Source organism: Hoplias malabaricus, chromosome 10 (assembly GCF_029633855.1).
Source record: "Hoplias malabaricus isolate fHopMal1 chromosome 10, fHopMal1.hap1, whole genome shotgun sequence".
Classification (NCBI taxonomy): domain Eukaryota; kingdom Metazoa; phylum Chordata; class Actinopteri; order Characiformes; family Erythrinidae; genus Hoplias; species Hoplias malabaricus.
This window is the reverse complement of record NC_089809.1, coordinates 10,231,687-10,257,620: the sequence shown is the minus strand read 5'-3', so window position 1 is coordinate 10,257,620 and position 25,934 is coordinate 10,231,687. Positions and strand designations below refer to the sequence as shown.

The 25,934-nt window shown below is 37.6% G+C and overlaps 1 protein-coding gene across 1 annotated transcript in view; it reads right to left on the bottom strand.

Moving 5' to 3' along the window:
* The window catches only part of jarid2a (jumonji and AT-rich interaction domain containing 2a), a 105,470-nt gene that overhangs the window by 48,435 nt on the left and 31,101 nt on the right, over positions 1 to 25,934 (bottom strand). The window contains exons 3-5 of the mRNA XM_066682931.1: positions 20,702 to 20,846; positions 11,534 to 11,703; positions 2,384 to 2,569 (exon numbers count right to left, since the gene is read on the bottom strand). Coding sequence (XP_066539028.1) covers positions 2,384 to 2,569; positions 11,534 to 11,703; positions 20,702 to 20,846 — 501 coding nt within the window. The remainder of the gene's footprint in view (positions 1 to 2,383; positions 2,570 to 11,533; positions 11,704 to 20,701; positions 20,847 to 25,934) is intronic.

Sequence of the window (25,934 nt, the reverse complement as noted above, 5' to 3'; positions counted from 1 at the left end):
CCCTATCACTCCACAGAAAGCAGCTCCACTGCACCTTACCAGTGGTGGGGAGCTTTATATCCTTCTAGCTGACATGAGCAATGTATAAGGCCTATACACATTATGCAGCCTGCTTTTTTTCCCTTCTTAAACACGTGATAAATGCTCATCACATTTCTTCACCACAAAAAAAAGTGTCAGGGAAGATCACACTGCCTCCATTAATGTGCAAATAGTTGCAAATGACTGAGTGTTCCTAATCACACTTATCTAAGTACAACATAGCAAGAAACTCAGCACTTGTCCTAAATATACACTAGACTAGGGTGCTCTTCCATAGCTCACTATTATTGAAATGCAGAGTTATTGCTGTACTTTTTCTCTAATTTTCATATTCAGATGAAAAAAACTAGGTGCCCCAGACAAAAATTTGTTTTGCATATTTTAAGGCATAAAAGGCATAATTTCTAAACTTGCTGGTGCAACATATATGTCACATTTTAGATTTATTAAGTGTACAGATAGATTTTAAATGTTTTTGTGCATCAATTTAAGGTAACTCTGGTGTAATATTAAGAATTAAATTTATTTAAAAAAAAAACAAACAAACAAGGAACACTAGGTAATATTTAGCTAGGTAGCTTTATTGCTCCTGTCGCTACCCCTAGTATAATTCATTTTAATACAGTCCTGAACTCAATAGGGAGGGGGACTTAGGGGGTGTGGTTTCCTACCCTCCTCTAAAAGTTACATAGAGCAGTATCTGCAGTGCTGAGCCCAGAATAGTGAAGACAGTGGCTCAATTCTCCCTATCACAGGTCAGTAAGTTTTCACAGTGATTTTGAAGCTTAATATTAAGTTTATTATTTGTTTTCTCCTGGTGTCTGCGTGGGTACTACTCCACATTTCCAAACAAATTTGTCTGCTTCAACTATAACTAAGGAATCACAAAACCATGTGCTCTTCTTATCACATTGACTTAAAGGAATATGTTGCAGCATACTAGCCCTTTGTTCTGTAGCATGTACATGTGCAGCATGCTTGAGTGAATGTGCACACCCTGCGCTATATGGACAGTATACAGTTAATGTAGGCAATCTGACAGAGTGCTGTGTATAGACACGGGTCATTAACTGCACAGTGTGGGGTGAGACACAGCTATAACTCACCTTACTGAGGCCCAGCAATGAAAACCAAATGTCTGCTCTGTTTACAGCTTGCTTTCAATAACACACTAAACCGACACTAAATGTGGGCTTTTTTATTACAAGAAATAAAATAAAATGTTGGAAAAATCTAATTACTGGATAAAGTTTAAGCATTAAACGTGCAGTTGTCACAGTCATAAAACTAAATACCTGGCTTTATACCCATTATTACACATATAGACCTTATTGAAGTAAGTTTTTAAAAAAAATAAACCTTCAATTTATACTGCATGGCTTTTGAGTTTTATGAAAACAAAAGCAACCATAGAAAAATGTTAAAAATACAGCCCCAGACCTGTCAAAAGAGTTTGGATTAAACTGGAAAAATAAATAATGTATAACTGGGCCAAATTCAGAGACCATCTAAAAGGTCAAGTTCCTAAGTTCAATCAAAAATTTTTTATAAAATTCTGAATATATTTTCTCAACATTGGCTCACTCTCCAGTTTGTTGGCATGCTAAAATCATGTGTAATTTTTTTTGCAAAGCCCTGGTTTTCAGTACACAAAAAATCCCCCCCCCCAAAAAAATAGTGGCTCGGTCAGACATGCTAGGCTTCCTCACAGCAGAAAACAACAGAGCCATATCAATGCTGAAATTTATAAAAAGAGATGAGGATATTGCTTTATTGCTGCTCCATAGATGGGTAATATTGATTTATTTTTGCTGTTTCAGATTATTAACGTAGCAACCCATTTTTAATTTGGGAGAGCACCAACTGCATGAAAGAAAACACGTGCCGAAAGTGCTCCAAAACTAAACAGCTCTAATTACAAATTTCTGTGGTAAATCAAATTAAATTAAAAACTTACAGACAAGATAAACTTCAGCCATGTACAAATAACATCCCACCTTAAAAGACGCAGAGCTTCTGAACTTATACAAACCAGAGAGAACTGAAGTTCCCCACAATCGTAGATGTTCCCTTAAATACCAGTTACTCATTAACTTCCACTAATTTTCCAAATTATTTTCCACAACTTATCATTTGAGATGCAACACTCAAACATTAGCCTACAGTTGTAAAAAATACACCATTCTAAATTATTTTCGAATATGTGGTAAAGGTGTTTTTTCATGTTATGTTTCATTTAAACAGCTCTACAGACTGACAGTAATAATTGTAGACATTTCAGAGCATTAAATAGCTGTGAGCTTTGTGTGAGTGGGTTTGTGGTGTGAAGGGCTGAAATTACCATGTCCGTTGGCAACAACTCTGCTCGAGGATTTGCTCTTGCGCGGACTAGTCTGACAGGATGTGGATGCTCTGCAGGCCACCAGCTCCTTTAGCTCTATGTCCTCGTCTTCTTCTTCCTCTTCTGCGTCTTCATCGTCCTGAGCACTGCCAAAGTACTTCATGTTGCTGGGCAACGCAGGAGAACCTGGGGGGTGGGGGGGGGTTATGGAAAGTCATTAGCTAAACCAGACGGAGGTGAGGGTTTGAGCAAACATGATAGATATGAAGCTACTTAAACAGCTTACAATTTTAATAACCCAATGTCCCCCTCCCCCACGTAAGACTAACCTAAGTCTCCTCCAATCAAACAATGGTAATAAGCTGGGAGGTTGAAGACTAGCATCCAACAAACCAATCCATTACTTTTAAGCTGTTGTCAACTGAATATCTAGCTAAATAGAGGACTATCTAACCCCCTTCACCCAAAACTCCATCAGACTCACAATCTCTTGTTGATGACACTAACACTTGAAACACTTAGAAGCCCCAGCATACAATATAAATACAGCTGTTCATGATTAATCTCCTTGTCCCTTCTTATGACTGAAGTTTTAATATTTAAATGTAAAATAAAAGAATCTGTATAAAATCAACACAACGGTATCATATTTATATTAGCAATGTCTATTGATTAAAAAATGTAATCACATAACATATAATTAAAATACTAACATGCCATTTATTTTTGGGAGGGTGACAGATGTGTAGTGTGATATGCATGACAAACTGACTTGAGGAAACTGTTCTTTTTTACTATATATATATATATATATATATATATATATATATATATATATATATATAATCTTTTTCATGATTTTAAATAAGTAATAATAATAATAATCTTTTATGTGCTTAATGGAGAAAATGAATGCTACAGCGCAGCTTGTGGCTTTAACTCCTCCATGTTCCAGCTTCAACAATTCTTTAAAAGAATTACAAGATGTAAAAGGAGCTGTGTGTGTGTATGTGTGTGTGTGAGAGAGAGATTGAGTAAGAGAAAGACGAGAGAGAAGGAAATGTAATCTTCTGATCTCTTAAGTAACAAAACTGTGTTTACATTTCTAGACGAAACCACTAATAGGTGACTAGGCTCTGTAATAAGATTGAATTATAGGAGGAAGGTGTGCCCAAATTTCGTAAATTGATTAACTGACATAAAATAATTGTAAACAAGTTAAATATGGATGTTTAATGTTGCCAGCATTAAATATAAAGTAATAATTAGTTTTTTAAAAGAATCACACAATTCTAAGTTTACGACAAGGCCCAAAAAAGTGGAAACAAGACAGAGCTTATATTGGTGTTTATGCTTAATGAATACTAATCATCATACACTTTCCTTATACCATGATTTGTTAGGTAATCTCAAATATAATTTGACTTAGTGGTTTCTGACAGTGTATGATATTCTGTTATCTAATACAATGGAAGAAATCACTCACAAAAAGACAGAAAAGCTTAATTTCAATTGTAACAATTAGGGATGCATGAATACCATTTTTCCCCCCAAACAATAAAGTACAAGTATGTGTATTTTTGTAAATGCCGATAATGATACTTATTTAGAATTAAGCAATCAGGGGCATTGTGTAATACTGTAGTTCATTCATTTATTCATTGTCTGTAAACACTTATCCAGTTCAGGGTCACGGTGGGTCCAGAGCCTACCCGGAATCATCAGGCGCAAGGCGGGACCAAACCCTGGAGGGGCGCCAGTCCTTCACAAGTCTAATAGTGTAGTTATTAATTAAAATATTTTTGTTTAATTAAAAAAAATATTGTTAATTTCTGGAATCATTTATTTAGCATTTTCCCACATTAAACCACCAGTAAAGTATGTATCTATAAATTAGTAACATGAGATGCAACAAGCTCGTGTTTATTTAAGAGAAGCAGCCTGATCTTTGGCATCGGCTACAATTCAAAATTCGCGAGCGGGGAGAATAATTTAATTTGAGGAAAAACCAAGTCGGGCAACGAACAGTGCTCTCGCAAAATGGAAAAACTTAAGTGAAAAGAAAAACCAACTTGTTCAAGGACAGTCGAGTGTAGCATACTCACGGCTCTCAGTGACTCACGACTTCTCACTGCAGTCTGCTTTGCCATCACAGATTGTGAAATAATTCCAGATCACCGACATTTTGAGTTGTCTGCTCATTAGTGCAACTATGTGCTCTAGACTCAAGGTATCAGATGTTGGTATTGGAGTCTCGTTTGCGATTATGAGTATGAGTAAATGAACATGAAGTATCATTATTCATGCATCTCTAGTAATTACAGAATAAATATTAAATATAGAATATATTATAAGTCTAGAATAAATTATAACAAAGCAGCTTTAGTCGATACAACAGTAGCAAGGAAAACTCCCTCCAAACACAAGGGAGGTCAAAATGGTGTGGGGACAATCAAGTAGGGATACTCCCATGCTGACAAAAAATTTAGCATAAAAAATAGCATAACACATAAATATTCTAATAAATATTTGTTATTGTAGTATTTATGAACAGCAACCCCACTGTAATGTCTCTTTCTCTGTGTGTAGATGAACAGTTGTTGCTGACAACTTCTTAGTGTACGCCTCAGTTCTAAAACCAAAACATCCCTGTGGTACAGCGGCAGCTTATTGAAGATGTGAGCCGACTAAAATTCTCAGAAAAACAACTGCTGAAAGCAAATGCTCTGTTTTATTTCAACAGATCCTATGTAAGAATATGCAGCTTCATCTTCTGGCATTCGTTGTCCTTTCTGTGGTTCTCTGCTACAAGCCGGAGGCCCAGAAACAGCAGAGAGAGGTTAATGGTTGAGATGGCAGCGTGGCCCCAATCCCCTTTCATCCAACCTGTTCCTAATCCTTGCTGAAGGCTCTGCAGCTCATAATGGAGGGGCTGTCCACAGGCTCTACACATGCCCTCAATGGCCATTTATCTGCAGCAGGGTCACAGGGTGCATGTGACCAGTTTGGGCTATAACATACGATTGTGCGTGCAACCGCTAGGTGCTGAATGTGTACATGGATGCCTTTGTCCATGGGAAGAAAGATATCTATAATAGTGGGAATAGGAGTGAATACATCCAATCCTGTCATTTAAAAGAAAACCCAAATATATTCCAACATTACAGGTGCATCTCAATAAATTAGAATATCATCAAAAATGTATTTTAGTAATTCAATCCAAAAAGTGAAACTCATATAATATATAGATTCATTACAAACAGAGGGATCTATTTCATGAATGTATTTATTTTAATGTTGATGATTATGGCTTACAGCCAATGAAAACCCAAATGTCATTATCTCAGAAAATGTTAATATTAAATAAGACTGATTAAAAAAAAAAAGATATTTAATACAGAAATGTTGGTACAGTATATGCACTCAATACTTGGTCGGTGCCTGAATTACTGCATCAGTGCAGAGTGGCATGGAGGCGATCAGCCTTTGGCACTGCTGACATGTTATGGAAGCCCAGGTTGCTTTGATTACAGCCTTCAGCTTGTCTGCATTGTTGCGTCTGCATCTGCCATCTTCCTCTGGACAGTAGCCCATAGATTCTTTATGAGGTTTAGGTCAGGCGAGTTTGCTAGCCAATCAAGCACAGAGATACTGTGGTTATTAAACCAGGTATTGGAACTTTTGGCCGCGTGAACAGGTGCCAAGTCCTGTTGGAAAATGATATCCACATCTCCATAAAGCTTGTCAGCAGAGGGAAGCATGAAGTGCTCTAAAATTTCCTGGTAGACGACTGCACTGACTGTGGACTTGATATAACACAGTGGACCAACACCAGCAGATGACATGGCTCCCCAAACCATCACTGATTGTGGAAACTTCACACTAGACTCAAGCAGCTTGGATTGTGTGCCTCTCCACTCTTCCTATTTGCTTTTGGATTAGGCAAATCTGGTACTTGGTACCTGGAACCAGATAACGTTTTAGTGCCTGCTGACTTGTGGTTCCAAACAAGCTAAGGACTAAACCTTGCTGGGCGTTGGTTGGCCAGAGAGTTTTGTCAATCACTAAGAAATGCAAACATGCAGCTTGCGTATCATCTACAATAATATCTTAATGCATGAGCTGACATTACTGAAATACAAACACCACCAGCCTCGCAATCTACATCACTGGAGGTGATTTGGCTTTGAAAATGGTGGTGGTGTTTAGCCCTGTTAACGTGTGTGTGTGTGTGTGTGTATGCACATGTGGATAGGGAAAGTGTGGACAAAAGCAGAGGGAGAAAAACAGCAGTTTTAGTTTTATTTAAAAATGTTTTCCTTACATATGTTGTTTTCATTAATAACTTTTTATAAGTGTAAGCTAATATTATATAAGGCCTTTACAAACACCAAATGATGCACAATAACTATTTTGTCTGTTTATTGTCTATGTATCCTTATCAAAAAATAAATAAAAATCAGAAATTTATGATTTTTGTCAATATCACACTCCTCTACATCCAGCACAAACTAGCCATTGGTAAAATCTCCAAGCTACAGTAGTGCTCACATTACAAGCCAATTCCACAAGGCTAAAAACACCCATAGAAGCCATTAGATATTGAATTCCACTGAATTCCCACAGTAAACTCTTATGTATAACACATTTTTTGTAGAACACTCATGAATTCTTCACTCAAATGAATTTTTAGATGGAGTTGTAAATCTGTATAATTGATTCTTTCTTTTTTTATTATAGGGATTTATAGGGAGGCATTTGCTAGTGTAGTAGTGTGAGCCAGGGACACATTTTATGGATTTCAATTCTGATTTCTTTATAGCCAAAGTCACTAAGTGATGATTTCCTTGGCCAAATTTTATAACTCTATAACTTTATAACTTAATTTTGCTGGTTTGCTGCTTCAACAGCCTTCAGGGAAGACTTAACACTAGATATAGCCTCATTTCTGTGAGCCTTTTATGGCATTTAGCCATGATAATATTAGTTAGGTGAGGAAAAGATGATGTATGATAATTCTGAATCACAAATTCCACTACAACTCCACCCAGAAAAATACTGAATGGTGCTGTCCAGAAAACAATGTTCCACTGCTTCACGGCTCAAAGCTGAGGTTGTTATTCCCCTCTTGCCAACACTTGTCAGTGTTTATGGTAACCTTATGTGCAGAATTACGTTTTTAATCCACACAGCGGAAGCACCATAAAGTAACTGAATACAGGGGTGCATATAAATGTTTGGGCATATGTTGTACATTCTAGGCAGTTCCTAAACAATAGCTTTTTGAAGGTTCTGGTCTTTTCTATATACAAGAAAAATGTGTTGTGAGAAATATGTGGTGACTATAGATTAAGTAGAAAAATACTAAAGGATTCCTTTAAAATTGTGATCAATTATTGAAAATGATCAATTATTAATCATTTCTGCTCTGAGCTTGTTCACAGGGAGTACTGCTTCATGCTAGAATCCACAGAACACTGAGATGGCTTGTTAAGCCCCCAACTTCAAGGCGTTTAGCATGAGCTAATGAGAGCCTAGAGCTGCAGGCTATTGTCATTGGCTCCAAAGGAAAAATAAAATAGGTCCTCAGCTGATATCTTTAATGATAGAGATCCATTAGTGGGAAGTGCTGCTGAGTACAATTATAATAACTGTATCCTGCATTGTAATTAAATTTATGCAAATTCTGTTTTATTTAGTCTGCTCACAATGTAAACTCATATTATACATAAAATCAACAATCTATCTGCAATAAATATTGTATTGAAATGGCATTTTAAAGTTGCATTTTAAAGTGTACAATTTAAGGTGGTAGAAAATATACATTTGAATCTGAACTTGAATGTAGCTGATCCAAATTTGAATGTATTTCTAGTGAATCTGAACCAGAAACTAATAAATAAGAAGCCAAATTCACACTCATTATACCTGCCTTTTTACCTGACTTGTAAGTATTCAAACTTCAGTAATACAACATCACTTTTTTGAGGCGAACACAATATAAGGAGTAACTGCAAATGTTCAAAATAGCCAAAATATAACTGCTGTACTATTTAAGACATAATGAAAATTGGAATAAGAACCTGGTGAATACTGGTATATACTATGACTTTGAGTCACTTACTATAGACCTAACCAACTCTAATAAATAGCGCTACCATTACAGATAACACATGAATGACCAGTATAAATATGATTTAGTAAATCTGGCAGGTTTCTTGAGTGGCATCAATTACCCATCATGGCTTTTGCTTAAATATAAGCTCCAATTACATTTCAACACACATACGGTAATGTGCTGCTCTTAGTGGCTGGAGGTTAGGAACTATGAGGATGAAACATGAGACGGGGGAAATACTCTTTCATTTACATCTTTTATGTCTGAAAATCCATTAACCCACTTTGCCCCCAGCCAATAACGCAAGGCAAATCTAATCAGTCTGCTCTCTGTCTTTACAGACCTCTGAGTGAGTGAGTGTGTGTGTGTGTGTGTGTGTGTGTGTGTGTGTGTGGGGGAATAATTCAATTTGATCCTGCCATGTTTGCTCTGGCTTGACACTCTTGATGAAACAGCAACTTTGTGGAGAGGATGGGGGAAAATTTTAACTACACGTGATAACTGACACAAAAGCTACCTTAAACGACTGGTATGATTTTTCATTTTAAATTAAATTATATAATGACATTATTAATTGGAAGGACTCAAACCTAAATATGCATTAGGTGCAAATAGGTTGGTCAAACCAGCCCAGTACCACTTTTAATATACAATTTACACTGAACGACTACTGGATTAGGAACACCTACCTTGTATTTACACTCATTGTCCTTTTTATCAGCTCCACGAGCCAAATTGTAAATGAAAAATAAAATCTCAGTGCACTTATCAACTGCATTTACAAGCAGATAGATCTTTAGACTCAATTAACATTTATTTAACATTAATGTATTATTTGCTTCAACACAGAAAATATATATATATTTGTTTATTGTCTCCACTTAATTAGATAAGTAATCAAAAACTGAACTCTGTAGAAAAACCTCTATGAATAAAAAAATAAAACGTTTTAGTGCACAGCATCTCCTTGTAAACACTGCAAAAATAAAAAAATGTCAGAGAAGTGCACATGGTAGCAACTGCTTTGTTTTAAGCATATTCCCAGTTACGAGCAGCAAGTTGTAATGCAGAGAACAAAGTTTTCTGTCTTCTAATAAATGGCCCCACCCTCACAGAAAGCTCTCGCAGCATCTCGCTAACTATTCCAAGCGGGTGTTAACGCAAAGTGAGAGAGACGCACACACGCACTCACACAGGCACACGCGCAAAAATGCAGAAACTGTATGTAGAACGTTCGTTTCCCCAAATTGCTGTTAACACTAGCTTTCGGACTGCTAACGTAAGACAACAACTTAAATCTCCAGTTAGCAAAAGCAACCGACTGTGAGTATCTTTGAGAATCTTAAAACTCAGATCAGTCACTTATGTTAGCAGACTGTTGAGTTGAGATGAGAACAATAGGTTAAGACCTAGTTTAGCTGGTTAAAGGCTTGCTAAAACTACAATTCCCAAATAACATTATTTGCATTTTCTCAATAAATGACCAGAATCAATGTGACTGTACAGACAGTAAACATTGTAAACACTGTACATGTTATTAATTTTGAATTATGTACATGTTATTGAGCTTTGAAAGGTGGGAATTAATGTCTAACTGTGTGTTCTCAGGAAACATTTTGTCCAGGCACGTTTCATATCATCAACTACTGTCAGCATGTACAATTTTGAAATGAATAAAAGGGGGAGCTCTAACATCCCACCACAGCAGCCCGACTTATTAGGCTTACTGCGGCTATGCCAGTAGGCATTTTTAGATAAGCAGTCTCGTGAGCGGAGGCATCCATCGGTCGACCACTACTGTTGATATTAGGGCAGCCATCTTGGACTCTGAACTCAGCGTTAGTTAGGCTATCATGACTTTCAAAGTAGACAATCTGATATGTTGAGGCATTCCGACTTAAATTTCTTACTTGAAATTCTGACAACCAGGTTCTAATGGAATGCAGCAGTATAACTTTGAAGACTATGAAATAATTTTTAATACATAAAAGTTACAAACAAACAAAAAACGTTTTTATGGTTTTTTTTTTATTAAGTGCCATTCCCTTCAAACTAATCAAAGCCTTTGTATTCCCTGAACTAGAACCAAATTGAGTCTTGCTTGGAATGACTGCCATGATTAAAATAGAGATCATTTTAGAGATTTCAGAATATTGTTATGCATCAGGGGTAACACGGTGGCACAACAGGTAGTGCCACTCTCACTCCAGGGTCCTGAAATGGGTGGGTTCGAGCCTGTGAGGAATTTGGTGTGTTGTTCCTTTGTCCACATGGGTTTCCTTCAGGTGCTCAGGTTTCACGCTGGTAGGTGGATTGGCTACTCAAAAGTGTCCATAGGTGTGAGTGTTTGAGGGAATGTGAGTGTGTGTCACCTTGCAATGGACTGGCACCCTCTCGAGGGTGTGTTCCCGCCTTGTGACCAGTGATTCCAGGTAGGCTCCAGTCCCACTGTGACCCTCGATAAGCGGTTACAGACAATGAATAAATGAATGAATGAATGTTTTGCCACAGTACCTAATCACATTCCAGCTGGCCTTGTCACCGAAGCCAAATTGTGATCGACATGACACAGTTTTGTTTGAAAAAGGGGAGACATTAGCTCTGTCAGAGTGAATATTAGGTCGTAATGGCCTGGAGTGGCAGAGGGCCCAAGAGGAAGGACTTTCCGATGTCTTCCCCACGAGAATAATTAGAAGAGCCACAAAAACAAGCCGAGGAGTGAGGTTGAACAGATTAAGAAGCTGCAGTTAAGCGTTAAGCAGAACTCCGCGATGGCTGGGACAGCAGCCAGAAACACAGCACTGCAATCAACAGCACTCTCTGAGTGGCAAAGAAACCTGTTAGTCAAACGGTAGCGGTTTGTGTTTTGGTTGAGGGGTGTACTAGGTTGAAGTCCCCCAAAAATCAGCAACAACTGCAATTTATTCTGTAATCGTACTAATAACATAAAACACTGAGAAATAATTAAAAAGAATTAGCCTAACCATCAAGCCTACTTAGTTTAATTTCTCTGATGCAGAATCCTGGCTTACCTCTTAGACAGAGGAATGTGAGGAAGTCCTCTGTTTTGGGTTTGCACTTGGTGAGATCACTGAGAGGAAGGCTAGGGCTGGGTGGCATTGCCTCCAGTAGCTTAACCGGAGTTGCATTTGGAGAGCTTGGCTGAGACTGGGCAAATTTCCTCTGTGCTTGCAGCCTTGGCCTGTAGAAAGAGAGTGGAGGAGCAGATTAAATATCTTGGCAAGGTACAATATTTCAAGGTTTTGTTAGCATTTATGTATAATTAATGCAAATATATTAAAAAGTAGGACCCAGAAAAAGTGAAAATATTTTGACTGATTGCAATACTACTAGGAGGACATCATATACATACAGTACCAGTCAAAGGTTTGGACACATCTTTTCAGTCATTGGTGGAACAGGGCTATTCAATTTATAGAATGTGTACCTAACCTACCTCTGCACAACCCAAGTAATGGTCTCAAACACATTAAGAAGGCGAGCAGTTCTACAAATGAACTCTTGACGAGGCTGTTCACTGAAAACCATTCCAAGTGACGACACTTTTTTGTTTACTGCATAACTATATGTGTTCCTTCATAGTTTTAGTCAAAAGTTTGGACATCTCATTCAATGCTTTTTCTTTTACTTGCTACTGATCAATGTATGAAAAAAAAATCAGTACGTATTAATCTCAGTTACGTTTATATTTATGACAGCTTTAACCATGTTTCAAATGTAGTCCAATCTAGGGTGACCATACGTCTTCTTTTTCCCAGTCATGTTTTCTTTTCGGGAAGAGAAAAGAGGTTCGGCCTTCTCGCATGCCAACATAGATCGGTCATGTACACACCTTTCACACAAACACAAATAATATTATGTAAAAGGCATTAAGTGTTGTTGTTGTTGTTGTTGTTATTGTTTGGGAATAAATGCTGAACACAAAGAAATAATGTTATAGGCCAAAAACTGGTATTTGTTAGTTAACTTGTCCAAGACTAGCTGTTTATGTATTAAAGAACAGTAACATAGTTGCATGGTTATGGAAGCATTTGTCAACGATCCCTTATTTCTCAATTGTCCTTTATAATCTTCACTGGCTCCCTAAAATCCTGTTGCTCACATACAAACCTTAAATAAACTTGCCCCTTCCTACCTGTCAGTTTTTCTTCAGCCTTATAGACCCTATTGCACCCATGGATCTTCCACCACTAGGCAACTATCCATTCCCATTTTCAATCTTCACAGCTTAGGTGACTGGGCTTTCTCTAGAGTTGCTCCCAGTCTCTGGAACCCTCTTTCCCCACAGGTCCAGTGAAATTTTCAGTCTTCTTTCAAATCTCAGCTTAAAACTCACATTCTCCATTGCAAGCTACCTCCCAGTAGCATAAATGTTTGTTTTCCTGTTTTCTTTATGTTTTCTGTCACTGTCATCTTTGGGTTCTTAAACAGTGCCTTATAAATGTATTATTTTTATTCTTATTAACTATTAACACCACTACTCTATACACAATGTAATGGTGCGACTAATTAAATGAAAGCATACACCTCCCCTCAGAAAACCAATCCTTTCACCCACTGCATGTGTTCATCTGCCCCATACCGCTATTCTGCTCCAAGTTTGAAAACAAAAAAGGTCACCCTAGCTAACGTAGACTTATTGACTTTTTTCCAAACAGGCAATTGAACCATAGTCTGTAGTGAGTTGGGCAGCATTATTATCCATTAAACTAACCACTTCTACTAATTGTGTTGTGTTTTGACTGACACTCCTATATATAAAATATATAATATGTTATTTCTGACTAGTCTTCTAACCAATATACTTAACAGGCTCGGTTAAAACAGTATTAAAGAAATTGTATTATTTCAATTTGAATAAATCGCTCTGAACACTCAAACTGTGTTAATGTGTCATATTATTTAATGCTGTGTGAGATGCTTGGCACCACTGCCTGCTATTGAACTGCTGCCAGAGTTTTACCTTAATTCATTTGCATTTAGTCATGGCCTTGCTTTACTGCCAATGGAAACACACACTAACACAACTTCTCCTGCACATTACAATCCTAATGATATAATCCTATTATCCTAACACTCAATCGTGTTGGCAATTTAAATGATGGAATCAAGACTGCAATTATATTCCCTTTGCGTTGGCCAAGGGACTTGCAATCGCCTGATGATAGGGCCAACACTTAGAGAGTTGCTTCATTTACAAAGTCATGGCAGCCAAAAATGTTGATCCTAAAAACAACCACAGAAATTCCCACATGAGGAGAATTCACAAAAAACCTACAGCACATGTTGAATGTAACATCTGGATAAGTTTACTTTTGAGAGCACTTAATAAACCTTCCAACAAGAGGCCTGTTCTTATACATTCAGCAGGATGGTGTGTTTGTATTTCTTCAAGAATGAGCCAATTTCCCACTATAAACAGTTCAAAATGGAACACTAGATCAAGGACAACTTAACCTACACAGTGGACACAAAACAGTCCCGCTGGTTGTAATTGATATGTTCATATTTCCTATTGTTTCCATTATGTTGTGTAAACTCTGTAATAAAATCCATAAAAAATCACTTCCCAGTCCTTTCTGAATCTCAACATTTGAAGCACATAATGCTATAATAGTGACTTATTATAGGCAGGGCATTCACTTTATTTTGTTAGACTCAATGACAATTAAAAAAAGCAATAGGGATTTGGTCTTTTTGAATTGATCTTTTTGGACTTTTGAATTCCACTCCAAATCATCGGGGTCAAGGAGCACCCTGTAATATATTTACTGTACTAAATCATAAAATCAGGTGTGTGTCATCAGAAGTGAAGGAAACATGTTAAGTTGAAGCACTGGCAAATCCGACAGAGGTGATGCAGCCACAATATTCTTCTTTGGGTTTTGGCCATTCTGGGGTAGGACTCTATTGGTGTTTTGGCTTGTGAACCTGCCCTCTGTCCAATCACAGTGAATTTTGGACTCCCTGGATTGCCAGGTTCAGTGTCAGATACAATATGCTGCAACTGTGGAAGTGTGCAGAAGAGCAGAGATAAAATTAAATTCTACCAGACATAAAAAGCCTCTACAGCCTTCTAAAAACAAGAGTAAATATCGGTAATGTATTTGAAAGATGGAGACAGAGCCTAGCGAACTATGAGGGCTGGTGATATGTGATATGCCTTTATAAGGTCATATAAGGTCATATGACTTCGCTCTAGAGCATCCAAAGTTATTATGCACTTGCTGTGTGTGTCCAAATAAAGGTTTGTATCCACACTGGGTCTGAGCTAAATTCCCTTATATAAAGGATCTTTATAAATTTTGAGATATATTGTGTACACCCTGAGAGTTTTAATATTTTTGTTTTGATGGTAAATAAAATGGTGTTTGTGTTATGGCTAACTATTATTACTGTTGCCACTGATAAAGGAAATCTCTCAATAATATTTCCTTTGAGACCCATTTGTAAATGTATGACTGGTTATAAAATAGAGGCTTAAACTACTCAAATGTTAGAGAAAACGTGTGGAATTTAAAATGAGTGGAATTTAATGTCAGAACAAACGCCATGCACCTTTACTCGAATGCATATGCATGAGGAAAAGAAACACATTTCACACTGTTAATTCAAAAGGATATAACAATGGGCTTGTTTTGAACATAGAATGTACGTATTTGCAATTAAAACAGCAGCATAATCTCCAAAAAAAGTACACCAGGCCCTTGTAAAGCTTGGGGGACGAAATGAAGCAGCGGTAGACCTCACACACCTCAGAGGAAGTGTGCAACGTTTATACTTCCTGTTTGGTTATACTGATATGTCATACAGTGAAGTAGTTACCACAACTAAGAATAATAAATGTTTTTGGCACTACTACTGGAAATGTTTATAAGAAGGGAGCTAGATCAGCAAAAAAAAATTAGCCTATTTAATAACACAGAATCAAATAATTAATTGGATTATTGGTGATTAATGTTTGGAGCAAATATTTAACTTTGGTTGATTCCTGTTGGAATCCTGTCCATGACTTGTTTTACCTAAAATAGAAAAACTACCCTATTATCTGGCCTTCATGAGCTCTAGGCCTTAGCCTTGCGCCCCTGGGTGTGAAGGATGGCATACTCTCATCCTTATGACCTAGAGAAATCACGATTCATGATTAAATTGATCATCATTCAACTGTACACCAAGGTCCATAGAACAAAGATATTAAGTGCATTGGGTTCATGCTAACAGTATCGTTTTAGTTTTATCCATTTTAGGTTCTATATTTATGGATTAATTTAATCATTATTGACTAAATATACTAATTAAATGAATATATTACAATATAGAGCCTAAAATAGATACAACAATAAATTCAACTATTTAATATTGCACATGCTAAAAAGTGCACATAGTGGTTATTTCACATAGTAATTTCTTGCATGTTCGGATTTTGCACATTAAAATATTGTAACCCATAAATATAAATACGCATCAGTATTTTGCTGTTTTATTCAGGAGTCTGAACGTGGTGGAGTAGAAGCTATTTCTATATCGGGTCTTATTGCAACACAATTGCAAGTCACTAATGATGCATCCTGGCTTCCGACAGGAGGTGATTCTGAGCCACTGTTTGAGGAAATGCTAAACAATGCAAGAGAACACAATTCAGACTGCGCATTCTCTGTGGCACAGCGGCACAACAGGTAGTGTTGCTATCACACAGCTCCAGGGTCCTGGGGTTGTGGGTTTGAGTGTGTCTGTGAGGAGTTTGGTGTGTTCTTGCCCAAAAACACACATTGGTAGGTGAATAGGCGACTCAAAATTGTCCATAGGTGTTAGTGTGTGAGTGAATATGTGAATGCGTGAGTGTGTCGCCCTGCGAAAGACTGTTGCTCCCTCCAGGGTGTGTTTCTGGGTACGCTCCGGAGCCACCGCGACCCAGAACTAGATAAGTGGTTACAGACAATGAATAAATGAATGAGTTTGCATTCTCCAAACCTACCGAGCTTCAGTGACATTGCATCCGTTCACAAAACTAGTGGTATGTATATGGCTTCAGCACCTGAGCTTTGGAGTTTTTTGTGGTGAGAATCTTAGCTCACTTAGCCCACAGGAGTGAAATTAGCATTGACAAATTAAAACATTTTTTTTTTTATTTAGAAGAGAACATTGAGCAAAATAGACAAGATCAATGGATCAAAACAGCTTTTAATATTATTTTTGGGTTTTGATGCCATACAAAATTCCATCACTTCCAGCTGCTACAGAGGGTATATGCTTGTTGAAATGACAGGTAAATCTTTCATTCACTGCCTGGCGGAAGATTAAACAGACCCTCAGACACCATAAATATTATTGTACGTAGGCATGCCAAGGCAGAAAAGGTGTGCATGTGTAAGCCTTCTCAGCTCCTTTCTGCATGGCGATGATGTACTCTTCACTCGCAGAATTAATCATCTGACGGCAGAGGCGCTGAGGGGGAGTCGGGAGATTTCCAAGCCCAGCAAAAAGTCTCAGCACTCAGGCAATTATCCAGCCCTGCTCTGCCTAATGAGCAGTGGAGGGTTTTAGAGAACCACAGCGGAGCTCAGTCGGAGACAGGAGCATGAGCAAGCCCCTGCTTTTCTCCAGTGAATACACAGGCCAGCCTGGGCTTCCATTAACCTTCAGCTGCAGATGAAAGCCTGTGTGCAGCTCTTTGAGCTGGAGTGGCTATAATGTAAAATAGTCGAGTGTGTGTTCAGTGGAATGGAATGTGGAGACTCTTTATTCAGCTTGAGGACTTGGTGGTTCCAGCTATACGCTGATTAGAGTTTTAACTGGGCCTGAAATTTTGATTTGAGCCCAAATATATGGCCGGTGAACCTTCCCTGTTCATCCTGACATAATACTGTCAAATCCCAACTGCAGCCTTAAAAAAACATGTCTTATTGTTTGACAAGTTTATATCAGAATTTGTCTGTCGTTTGACAATTTTTATTTGGGTCTCTTCCAATCACATGATGTTACCAAACTGGGTTGAATGCTACTCTGTGTAATACCAGACTACAACATCTTTTCGAGTTACATCTAGCCCAACCTCATTAAGGAGCTAAACACACTTGGAGGAGAACACCAAGGGAGAAAGCCATGTCACCCCTTAGTCCTACCACTTAGCCATACTCCTCTGTTTTGCCTAGGGCTAGGGGTGTCTCAATTCTTGTTGGAAAAGAGGGGTAGGGCTGAGGGGAGCAATTAAACATAAAGATCATGATACACATTGTTTTACCTTAGTTTATTGTAGTTTCAATGTATTTTCAATGTAATGTCCCTTAACTGCATGAAAAGCATACGTAGCAGTGTTGGGCGATATGAGCACAAATCAATATCACGATTAATTGTACATTTTACCACAATTACAATTAATCAATGATTTTTTTTTTTGTTTTTGTATTTTTGCCCCTCATATTTCATTGACGAGGCTTGTACTGTAAATATGCTCCAGTATTAAATATTGGATATTTTTTCTAATGTTGCTGGGAGACTGTTCCTCTCTTGTTTTTTGAGCACTGTTTTTATTTGGTGTGTGATTGTGCTTTGGTCATTGAAACTGTTTTTTCTCATCATTTAAATTTACTTCTTTTTGGTTTGGTGCCTGCATGGAATCACTGGGCGCAAGGCAGGAACACACACTGGAGGGGGCGCCAGTCCATCGCAGAGCAACACACATTCACACATGCACTCACACTTATGGACAATTTTCCTTATCGATTTGAAAATAGTACTGCAAGAGTGAATTATACTCTGCAACTCTAGGAGAAGCCCTAAAAAAGCTTCTCTAGCAAAGAATCCTTGAAGAAACACAAGCTTATTTCAAATAGATTAGTTTATCAGGGGATGTATGCAATTACAGGTCTTCTCAATGAAAAAACTCATGCATCGAGACTGCTTTAAAATCACCACAGAGCTACAGAGACTCCAAAAATGCCATGCAGCTCCCTGACCTTACCGCTGGTGCCTGTTCTCAGAAGCAGCAATCTGGCTCTCCTGCTGCCCCGGTTGACAGGTGCCTTTTGGCCAGTGATGACACCTTTTTCTGCCAAGCCTTTGGCATGATGAGCAAAAGTGTACAGGACCCATGGGCCTCAGTACAATGTCATGGGAGTACAGACTCACCGGACAACTCTGAGCTCTTATCCTCAGCGGGAGTATCTACTCTCAGGCTAACCAGCCTAGCTTCAGGGCTTTTCTGCCAAGGTTGTACATGCAGTGGCAGGTGGGGGGTTTGGCTCTCTGCCTTTGTACAAGAAAAGATGTGTGTAGGTGAGTTCTTTTATTTTCCAAAACCATGAAAAGCCTGAATTTGAACAGGACTAACATTATCAGCTGACCACTGTGTTTAGTGTGTAATTCAGCCTGTAGTTTTCTCATGTGAAGGGAAGTGAGAAAAACACCAACATGGTCAATCAGGATGAAAATAAAAACAAAGAGGATCACATGTAAAAAGAAGTAAGTACCCCCATGCCCCCATGTTGTAAATTTAATCTGAGTAGAGCTATATCCTGACAAAACCTTGGAAAAAAAAACCAGACAGAATTCTGTCCAAGCCCAGCAGCAGCCTGATAAAATCCTATCAGGACCTGACCGAAACCAGACATGACGGTAGACTAACTGACAGTGCCTGCCATAAAGCCTGATGAAATTCTTTCCAAATTCGACTGTAGTCTGACAAAATCTGGTCAGCTGTAGTCTAATACATTTTTATCAGAACCAAACAGGTACTAAGGCGGTATAATTCCAGATGATATCAATATAATATTTAAAACAATTACAAAAATCTTTATCATGAATATATATATATATATATATATATATATATATATATATATATATATATATATATATATATATATATATATATATATAAAATACAAATGTAGCAGAAAGTGGCCCTGTGATGAAGGGGCAAGCGACTTCAGTTGTGTGGAGGTGGTTTGGTTACAATAGTAGATGTACACCATACCACAATAAAATGTAAGTTACACAAGAAACCTTTAACAAAACAGGAAAACAATTAATCTGTGTCACCACCTCAAGGAAAAGCATTCAGTTGAATACGAGGAAATTCAAAAAATGCCATGAGGATAGCACAATAGCCTATGAGCTCTAACACATGCTGACAGACCAGTGACCCAACACCATCAATTTTTAGTTTGCTTATTTACTGTTTAAGTTTTAAGGGAATTTTAGAATACTTTATATTTGATGTTTATATGCATGCAGTAAATTTTATGCATTTGAGTTTTGTGGTAAATATGTTACATTTTATACAAAATTCATCTTGGTAAATTGCTGTTGTACGTACTTGAAATTAATAAAATATCTTTCTGTTCATTGTTTTGTCAAATTGCCAAATATATCATTAACACATAAATACCCTGAAATATTGAGACATTATTTTAGAGCCATAATCACCCTAAACAGTTACCAAACAAATGCCCAACAACTCCGTATGAGAAAAATTCTGCGGGAGCCTATAGAAAATATATAATTGTGATCAAAAATGTGTGTATATATATATATATATATATATATATATATATATATATATATATATATATATATATATATAATTTTATTATATATTATATATTCTACAGTTATAACTGCAGTTTTAGGGAATTTTCAACCCAGTTATAGGAGCATTGAGTAATTTTTTTCCATTGAGTCTTCTTTACACTATGAAACAGCCACTACACTGTCACCTGGTTGCCTGGATGTAATACTCAGTATCAAATTACACTGTTTATATGTGCAATAACAATAATAATGTAATTCGTTTTTCTTAATTTTGTGTGCAATAATTTGAACAGCTTTATACAGCATATTCCATATTTTTTATTACAGCCACTTTACTGTATTTTTAAGAGTTTAAATGTGTACATATTGCAAATTTCTCTCTTTTTTTTCTTTGAAACAATTATTAGTTTTAGAGTGATTAGTTTTTAAGAGTTTAGAGTGTTTATTCTTTTACATAAACGGTTGCAACACTTTCCCTCTGGGATCAATAAAGCATTCCTGATTCTGGTATCAGAGATTCTGTTTAAAACTACTGTTAGAGACATGGCCACTGCAAGGGACCTTCTGTGTGAGGCATAAACTTATTTTAGTTTCAGGGGGAAAAAAATGAAAGCAAGGTGTATGATAAATAACTGATTAACACTCACCTCTTTCTTACAGGCCCTTCTCCTGAGTATTCACTGTCGTCGTTGATGGTCTGAGCCGCACGGCGTGATCTGTCTGACTTACAGCTGCCCGTGAACAGTCCTGCTTTTGCTCCTGACCCATTGTGATGACCATTCACAAAAGAACCTGAAGAAGAAGAGATATGGTCAGCTTCACTACACCATTTACACAGGAAAAATAAGAGTGCACAGTCGGCACACTTTTCTGTGTGCAATTTCACACTTCTGTGGAATCTAGGTCTTTTTTCTGTTCCTGCCTATACACTATATTATAAAACCTAGGCAGAAACTTGCCAAAATGGCCCAATATTCATTGCAAATATGCCTGTATTTGACAGTAAACAGACTCTATTTGTCTCAGATGTCCATCAGTTTAACTAAAGCTATGGGTTGATTATTCTTATTATTAGCTTATAGATGGATTTCTAGACTGGTTGACACCACAGGGACACTTAAATATGTATGCATTTGTTCAGTGGTGAACAAAAACATTCAAAATTATATAAAATTTGAAGATTGCGGGATAAAATACAGGCTACAGAATACTGCAAAACATGACCAATTCCCCTTAACATAGCAACACTTAACTGGCCATGTTTTTAGTAACACTGCCTGAAACTGACATTAGACAGGCTCTCTCAGTCTTGCATTGGTGCATGGACATAATTCATTCATTTTGAAATATGTAACAGATGATATTGTTCACGTCATGCTTTGATATTTAACTGCATATACTTGACCCTGTTTTTGCAGTTGTGGAATAGGTGGTTGAAAAGCGTTTGGAGGGATATTAAAATTAGATAATACTACTGAGTGTCTTTCATGGTCCTCATTTGAATGGTGAGATTTGCATTGTATTTCCAAAGGCTTTAAGGTTAAAGTAAGTGGCGGTTACATTGTTAGACTCCCCAAAGGGCAGGCAACAATTATGGAAATGCCAGATTGGGTTTTCTTTTGATATATTTGAGCCTCTTTTACCCATGAACTCTGGAGAAACTCTGGAGTTTCAGGTCAAGAGATGTGTGCAGCATGTGTAGGAGTAGCACTAGTGGCTCTATTTACATATGCGTTGACCTGGAGTTTTTACTACGGCGCTACTAGGAAGATAAAGTCTGCATAATGCCTGGGACTAATTTTTCATTCACACATTTTCCTCCAGATAAAGTCCGGAATCATGTAAAATGAATGTATTTGCAGGATTTAAGAGCAATGTGTCACCATTACATGAGCCTATATTGTTAATGATCATTAGCTGATATTGTTATTATTTACATCTGAAAAAAAAACAACAAAGTAAAAAATAACATTGTCTTCAGCATCCATTTTGTGCTGTGTAAAGAGAGAATCACCATTTTCTTTACCATTTTATTTGTTAATTGATGTCATATTTACGCTAATTATGCTAGGTTGGTCGTATTTACTAGTTTAAAAATAGGTTTAAAAGCATTTTTTATTGTAATAAAAAATTCAAACATTCTTTATTCTGTTCTTGAAGATAATATTGTATACAAAAGTATGTGTGAGGTTTAGACGTGTGTTTTGGTTTAAACGATTTAAACATAGTGATTTTAATGTCAGTGTTCATAAATATAGTGTAGTGACACAAAATTCATAACAGGACAAACAACATAGTAAACTCTAGTCCAATTGCTTCCTAGCTAATACAAAGGCTTAACTACAGATTTGACAATTCGTCACATTTGACACAGTTCCATGGACCTGGAGGTTGTGGGTTCAAGTCCCACTCCAGGTGACTGTCTGTGAGGAGTTTGGTGTGTTCTCCATGTGTCCGCGTGGGTTTCCTCCGGGTGAGTCACCAATCCACCTACCAACATGTGTTTTTGGTGGACGAAAGTGTTCATAGGTGTGAGTGTGTGTCGCCCTGTGAAGGACTGGCATCCCCTCCAGGGTGTGTTCTCGGACCCACTGGGACCCTGAACTGGATTAGCGGTTATGAAAAATTAATAAAGGCATGCTAAGCATACTCTATAATTCCAAAACACCCTGTACACCTGTTTTGGACCCAGGTGTTCAATTATGTACACAGTGCTGGTATAATCACCACAGAAAAGCATGAAGCAAAATTTGAGCAATTCCTGGCTTCATTTCCATGACATCAGGCAACCAACACCCATTTTGGTCCGTAACAGGACCTTTGGTATTGAGTTACTCTATACACTGGGCTCAGTGTCTAAAGCATCTTCTAATTGGCTGTTAGGTCATACACTCAATGTTCTCCCATAGAGTGAGAATGTCAAACCATTTCATCTGCTGTAGCATGACACCTGAGTACAAATAATAGATCAGTAGTTCCTTGGTGAATGTGGATTCTCTTCTTTATGTGTTTGCCACAGCTGTTTTGGTGCTGAGAAATATCTTTTAGCAGACATTGGTTATGGTCAGCTGCATACTGACACTTGCCTGCCCAATATTTCTTCTGAAATTAGAGTCATTTGTAGGTAGTTTGTCTTCTTTTATTCAGTCACCCTTCGGTGGGTTCAGACCAAACAGGACTAGCCATTGTCTCCTTTACAGTTCAATGAGAGTTGCACCCCCAGCTTTCTGTTACCTCATGGTGGTCCACAATCAGTGGGTTTTCAGAAATGCTGAATGGGATCATCTCCAAGCATTTCCATTTTGGGCCAAATTGGCTGGCCATAACAGCCTGGCCCTTGTCAAAATTGATCAAGTCTTCATGGCTGTCCATTTCTCCTGCATCCAACACACCAGCTGTTTGCTTACGGTCTAATAATTCCCAGATATAACACTATTACTAGATAATCAATCTTATGGCACTTTTCCACTGCGTGGTACCTACTATACTCAACTCTATTCCATTGGTCCATTTTTGGTTTTTCACAAGAAAACCCCTGTGGCCCCAAAAATGTAGCCAGTGACCTCACAAAAAGCCTTCTCTAAAGGAAACCACAGGCTTTGGAGGTCATATTTGCTCATCGTGTATCCGTGTGATGTTGTTGTTGTTATTTTGTGGGACTAAATGCAGTTCCGCACACCATTTCATACAGAGCTGTGGAGTTTTTCTGTTCCTTGTTGTTCCATCCAGCTCTCGTTGGAGTTTTTCACCAAGGATCACTTGAACCTCCTCAAAAAAACACAGCATAACTTCACGAGCTGCCGTTGTGAGTCGGAAATTAAAAATAATAAACATTGTCGCTACTGTAGGTAGAGATTTTACAACCGGCTTACAAGTAGCCAATCAAGTGCAATGATAAACATCATGTATAGTCTCTACTCAGCTCAGTGTGCAAGCAAAGGACTACAAAAGTGCTCGTGTAGGGACGTTTTGGATTAGCAGTGGTGTAGATGAACATGCATGCATGCTTTTAGTTTGTGTGTATGTGTGATGTTTCTGCATGTTTGTATGTGTTTTTGTGTGTGCTGGACTTCAGAGTCTTTGGGGAGTGTGTGAGCAGAGGCTTTATACACACACACACAAAACACACATTCAGGCCACTGGGTTCACCCATTAGAGTGCAATGACTCAGGCAGGCACAACGTAACACAGACCCAGTAAATGAAACCCATACAGAGAGGGCATTATTCCGGGCATAATTTACTTCTCTAAAGCATATTCAGTGCAATCATGGCAGAACAATAATAGTTCTAATGGGCCACTGAGTGGCTGAGAAAATAAAGGAAAGGCGCACAGTGCTCAAAGTGCTACACAGCCCTGAAGCACCACGCACTGTCACGAGTGAGGTTAAATAACTCTACATATACACAGCTGTCACACATTGTATATATTGGATACCAAGAATACATGCCAATCTCAATCCAATCTCCTTGAAAGTTTCATTTACATGGTATTAAGTGATTAAAATCTATTTGAAGAATCTGTGCACTTCAGCATTTTCTATACATAAAACAAAAAGATGGGGATATTCAGTATCTATACTTTCATCATTTAGGCCTGTTTTCAGTCTGGGTACAGCATCTGAGATCGCATTCCTTTCAAAGGCAGGCAGCCTTGCCAAGTATGGCTCTTAAACCTGTATGATCTTTCTCAGGCAGACTAGATCTATGCATCTCTTTTCAAGGATTCACACATTACATTAGAGAAATACAACCAGAACACTCCAAATGCATTAAGTTTAATAGTAGCTACGCTACGTCAGCTAAGCACTACTAATGAAAAAATGATTTTTTAGGATCAAAAAAACATGTTGGTAGGTAGATTGGCGACTCAAAAGTGTCCGTAGGTGTGAATGAGTGAGTGAATGTGTGTGTGTCTGTGTTGCCCTTGAAGGACTGGCGCCCCCTCCAGGGTGTATTCCCGCCTTGTGCTCAATGATTCCGGGTAGGCTCCGGACCCACCGTGACCCCGAACTGGATAAGCGGTTACAGATAATGAATGAATGAATATTCTAGGGTCACAATGCCATATAAAGACATTTGAGGTCTGCTTGCAACCAAAGCGCATTTGCATAAATATTTTGGACATTAGTAAATAAACAGTTAATAACCTATTTAAACCATCTTAAAAAATACATTGTACACTGCTTATAACTGATATGTTACTATTAAATAATGGTTAATTACTTGTAAATAATTTATTTACTGTTTGCTAAAAGTTAATTAATTGATAAGAAACCAACCTATAAATAAATTGTTACAGAAGACTTTATTAATAAATGATTCTGTAACATTTCTATTGGTCCATTCATCATGAAATTGTCACATCATGTATAGGACAGCTGCTGTGTTCAAAAATTGTAATAAAATAAATATTGAAAAAAAGGTAAGAGATACGTTTTTCTTTGGAAAGTGACAATTTGTGACAATTCACAGTTGTCACTGATAAATATATCTGTCAGTAGAACACTGTAATTACTAGACTCGGCATATAAAATCACATCATCTTTAACATGTACATTTTAGTGCCTTAAAATCAGTATTAAAGATAATATTCAGAATTGTAATCAAAACAAACTTATAAAATTCAGAAGATGTTTCCTCACCATTCACTGACTCTTGCTACATTTCTACGAAGCCCAAGTGTCAGTAAATGGTTAAAAAAAAATAATGGGCTCAGGGCAATATGCTAGGCTTTTTCTTTCCAATCGTTGTAAAGCATTAAAAGAAATAACAAGCATGGCTCTATAGATGGGTAATATGGACACATTTCTGCTTTTACAGATTACTTAATATGGAACTGATGCTTATTTCAGGAGACCGCTAACTACATGAAAGTAAA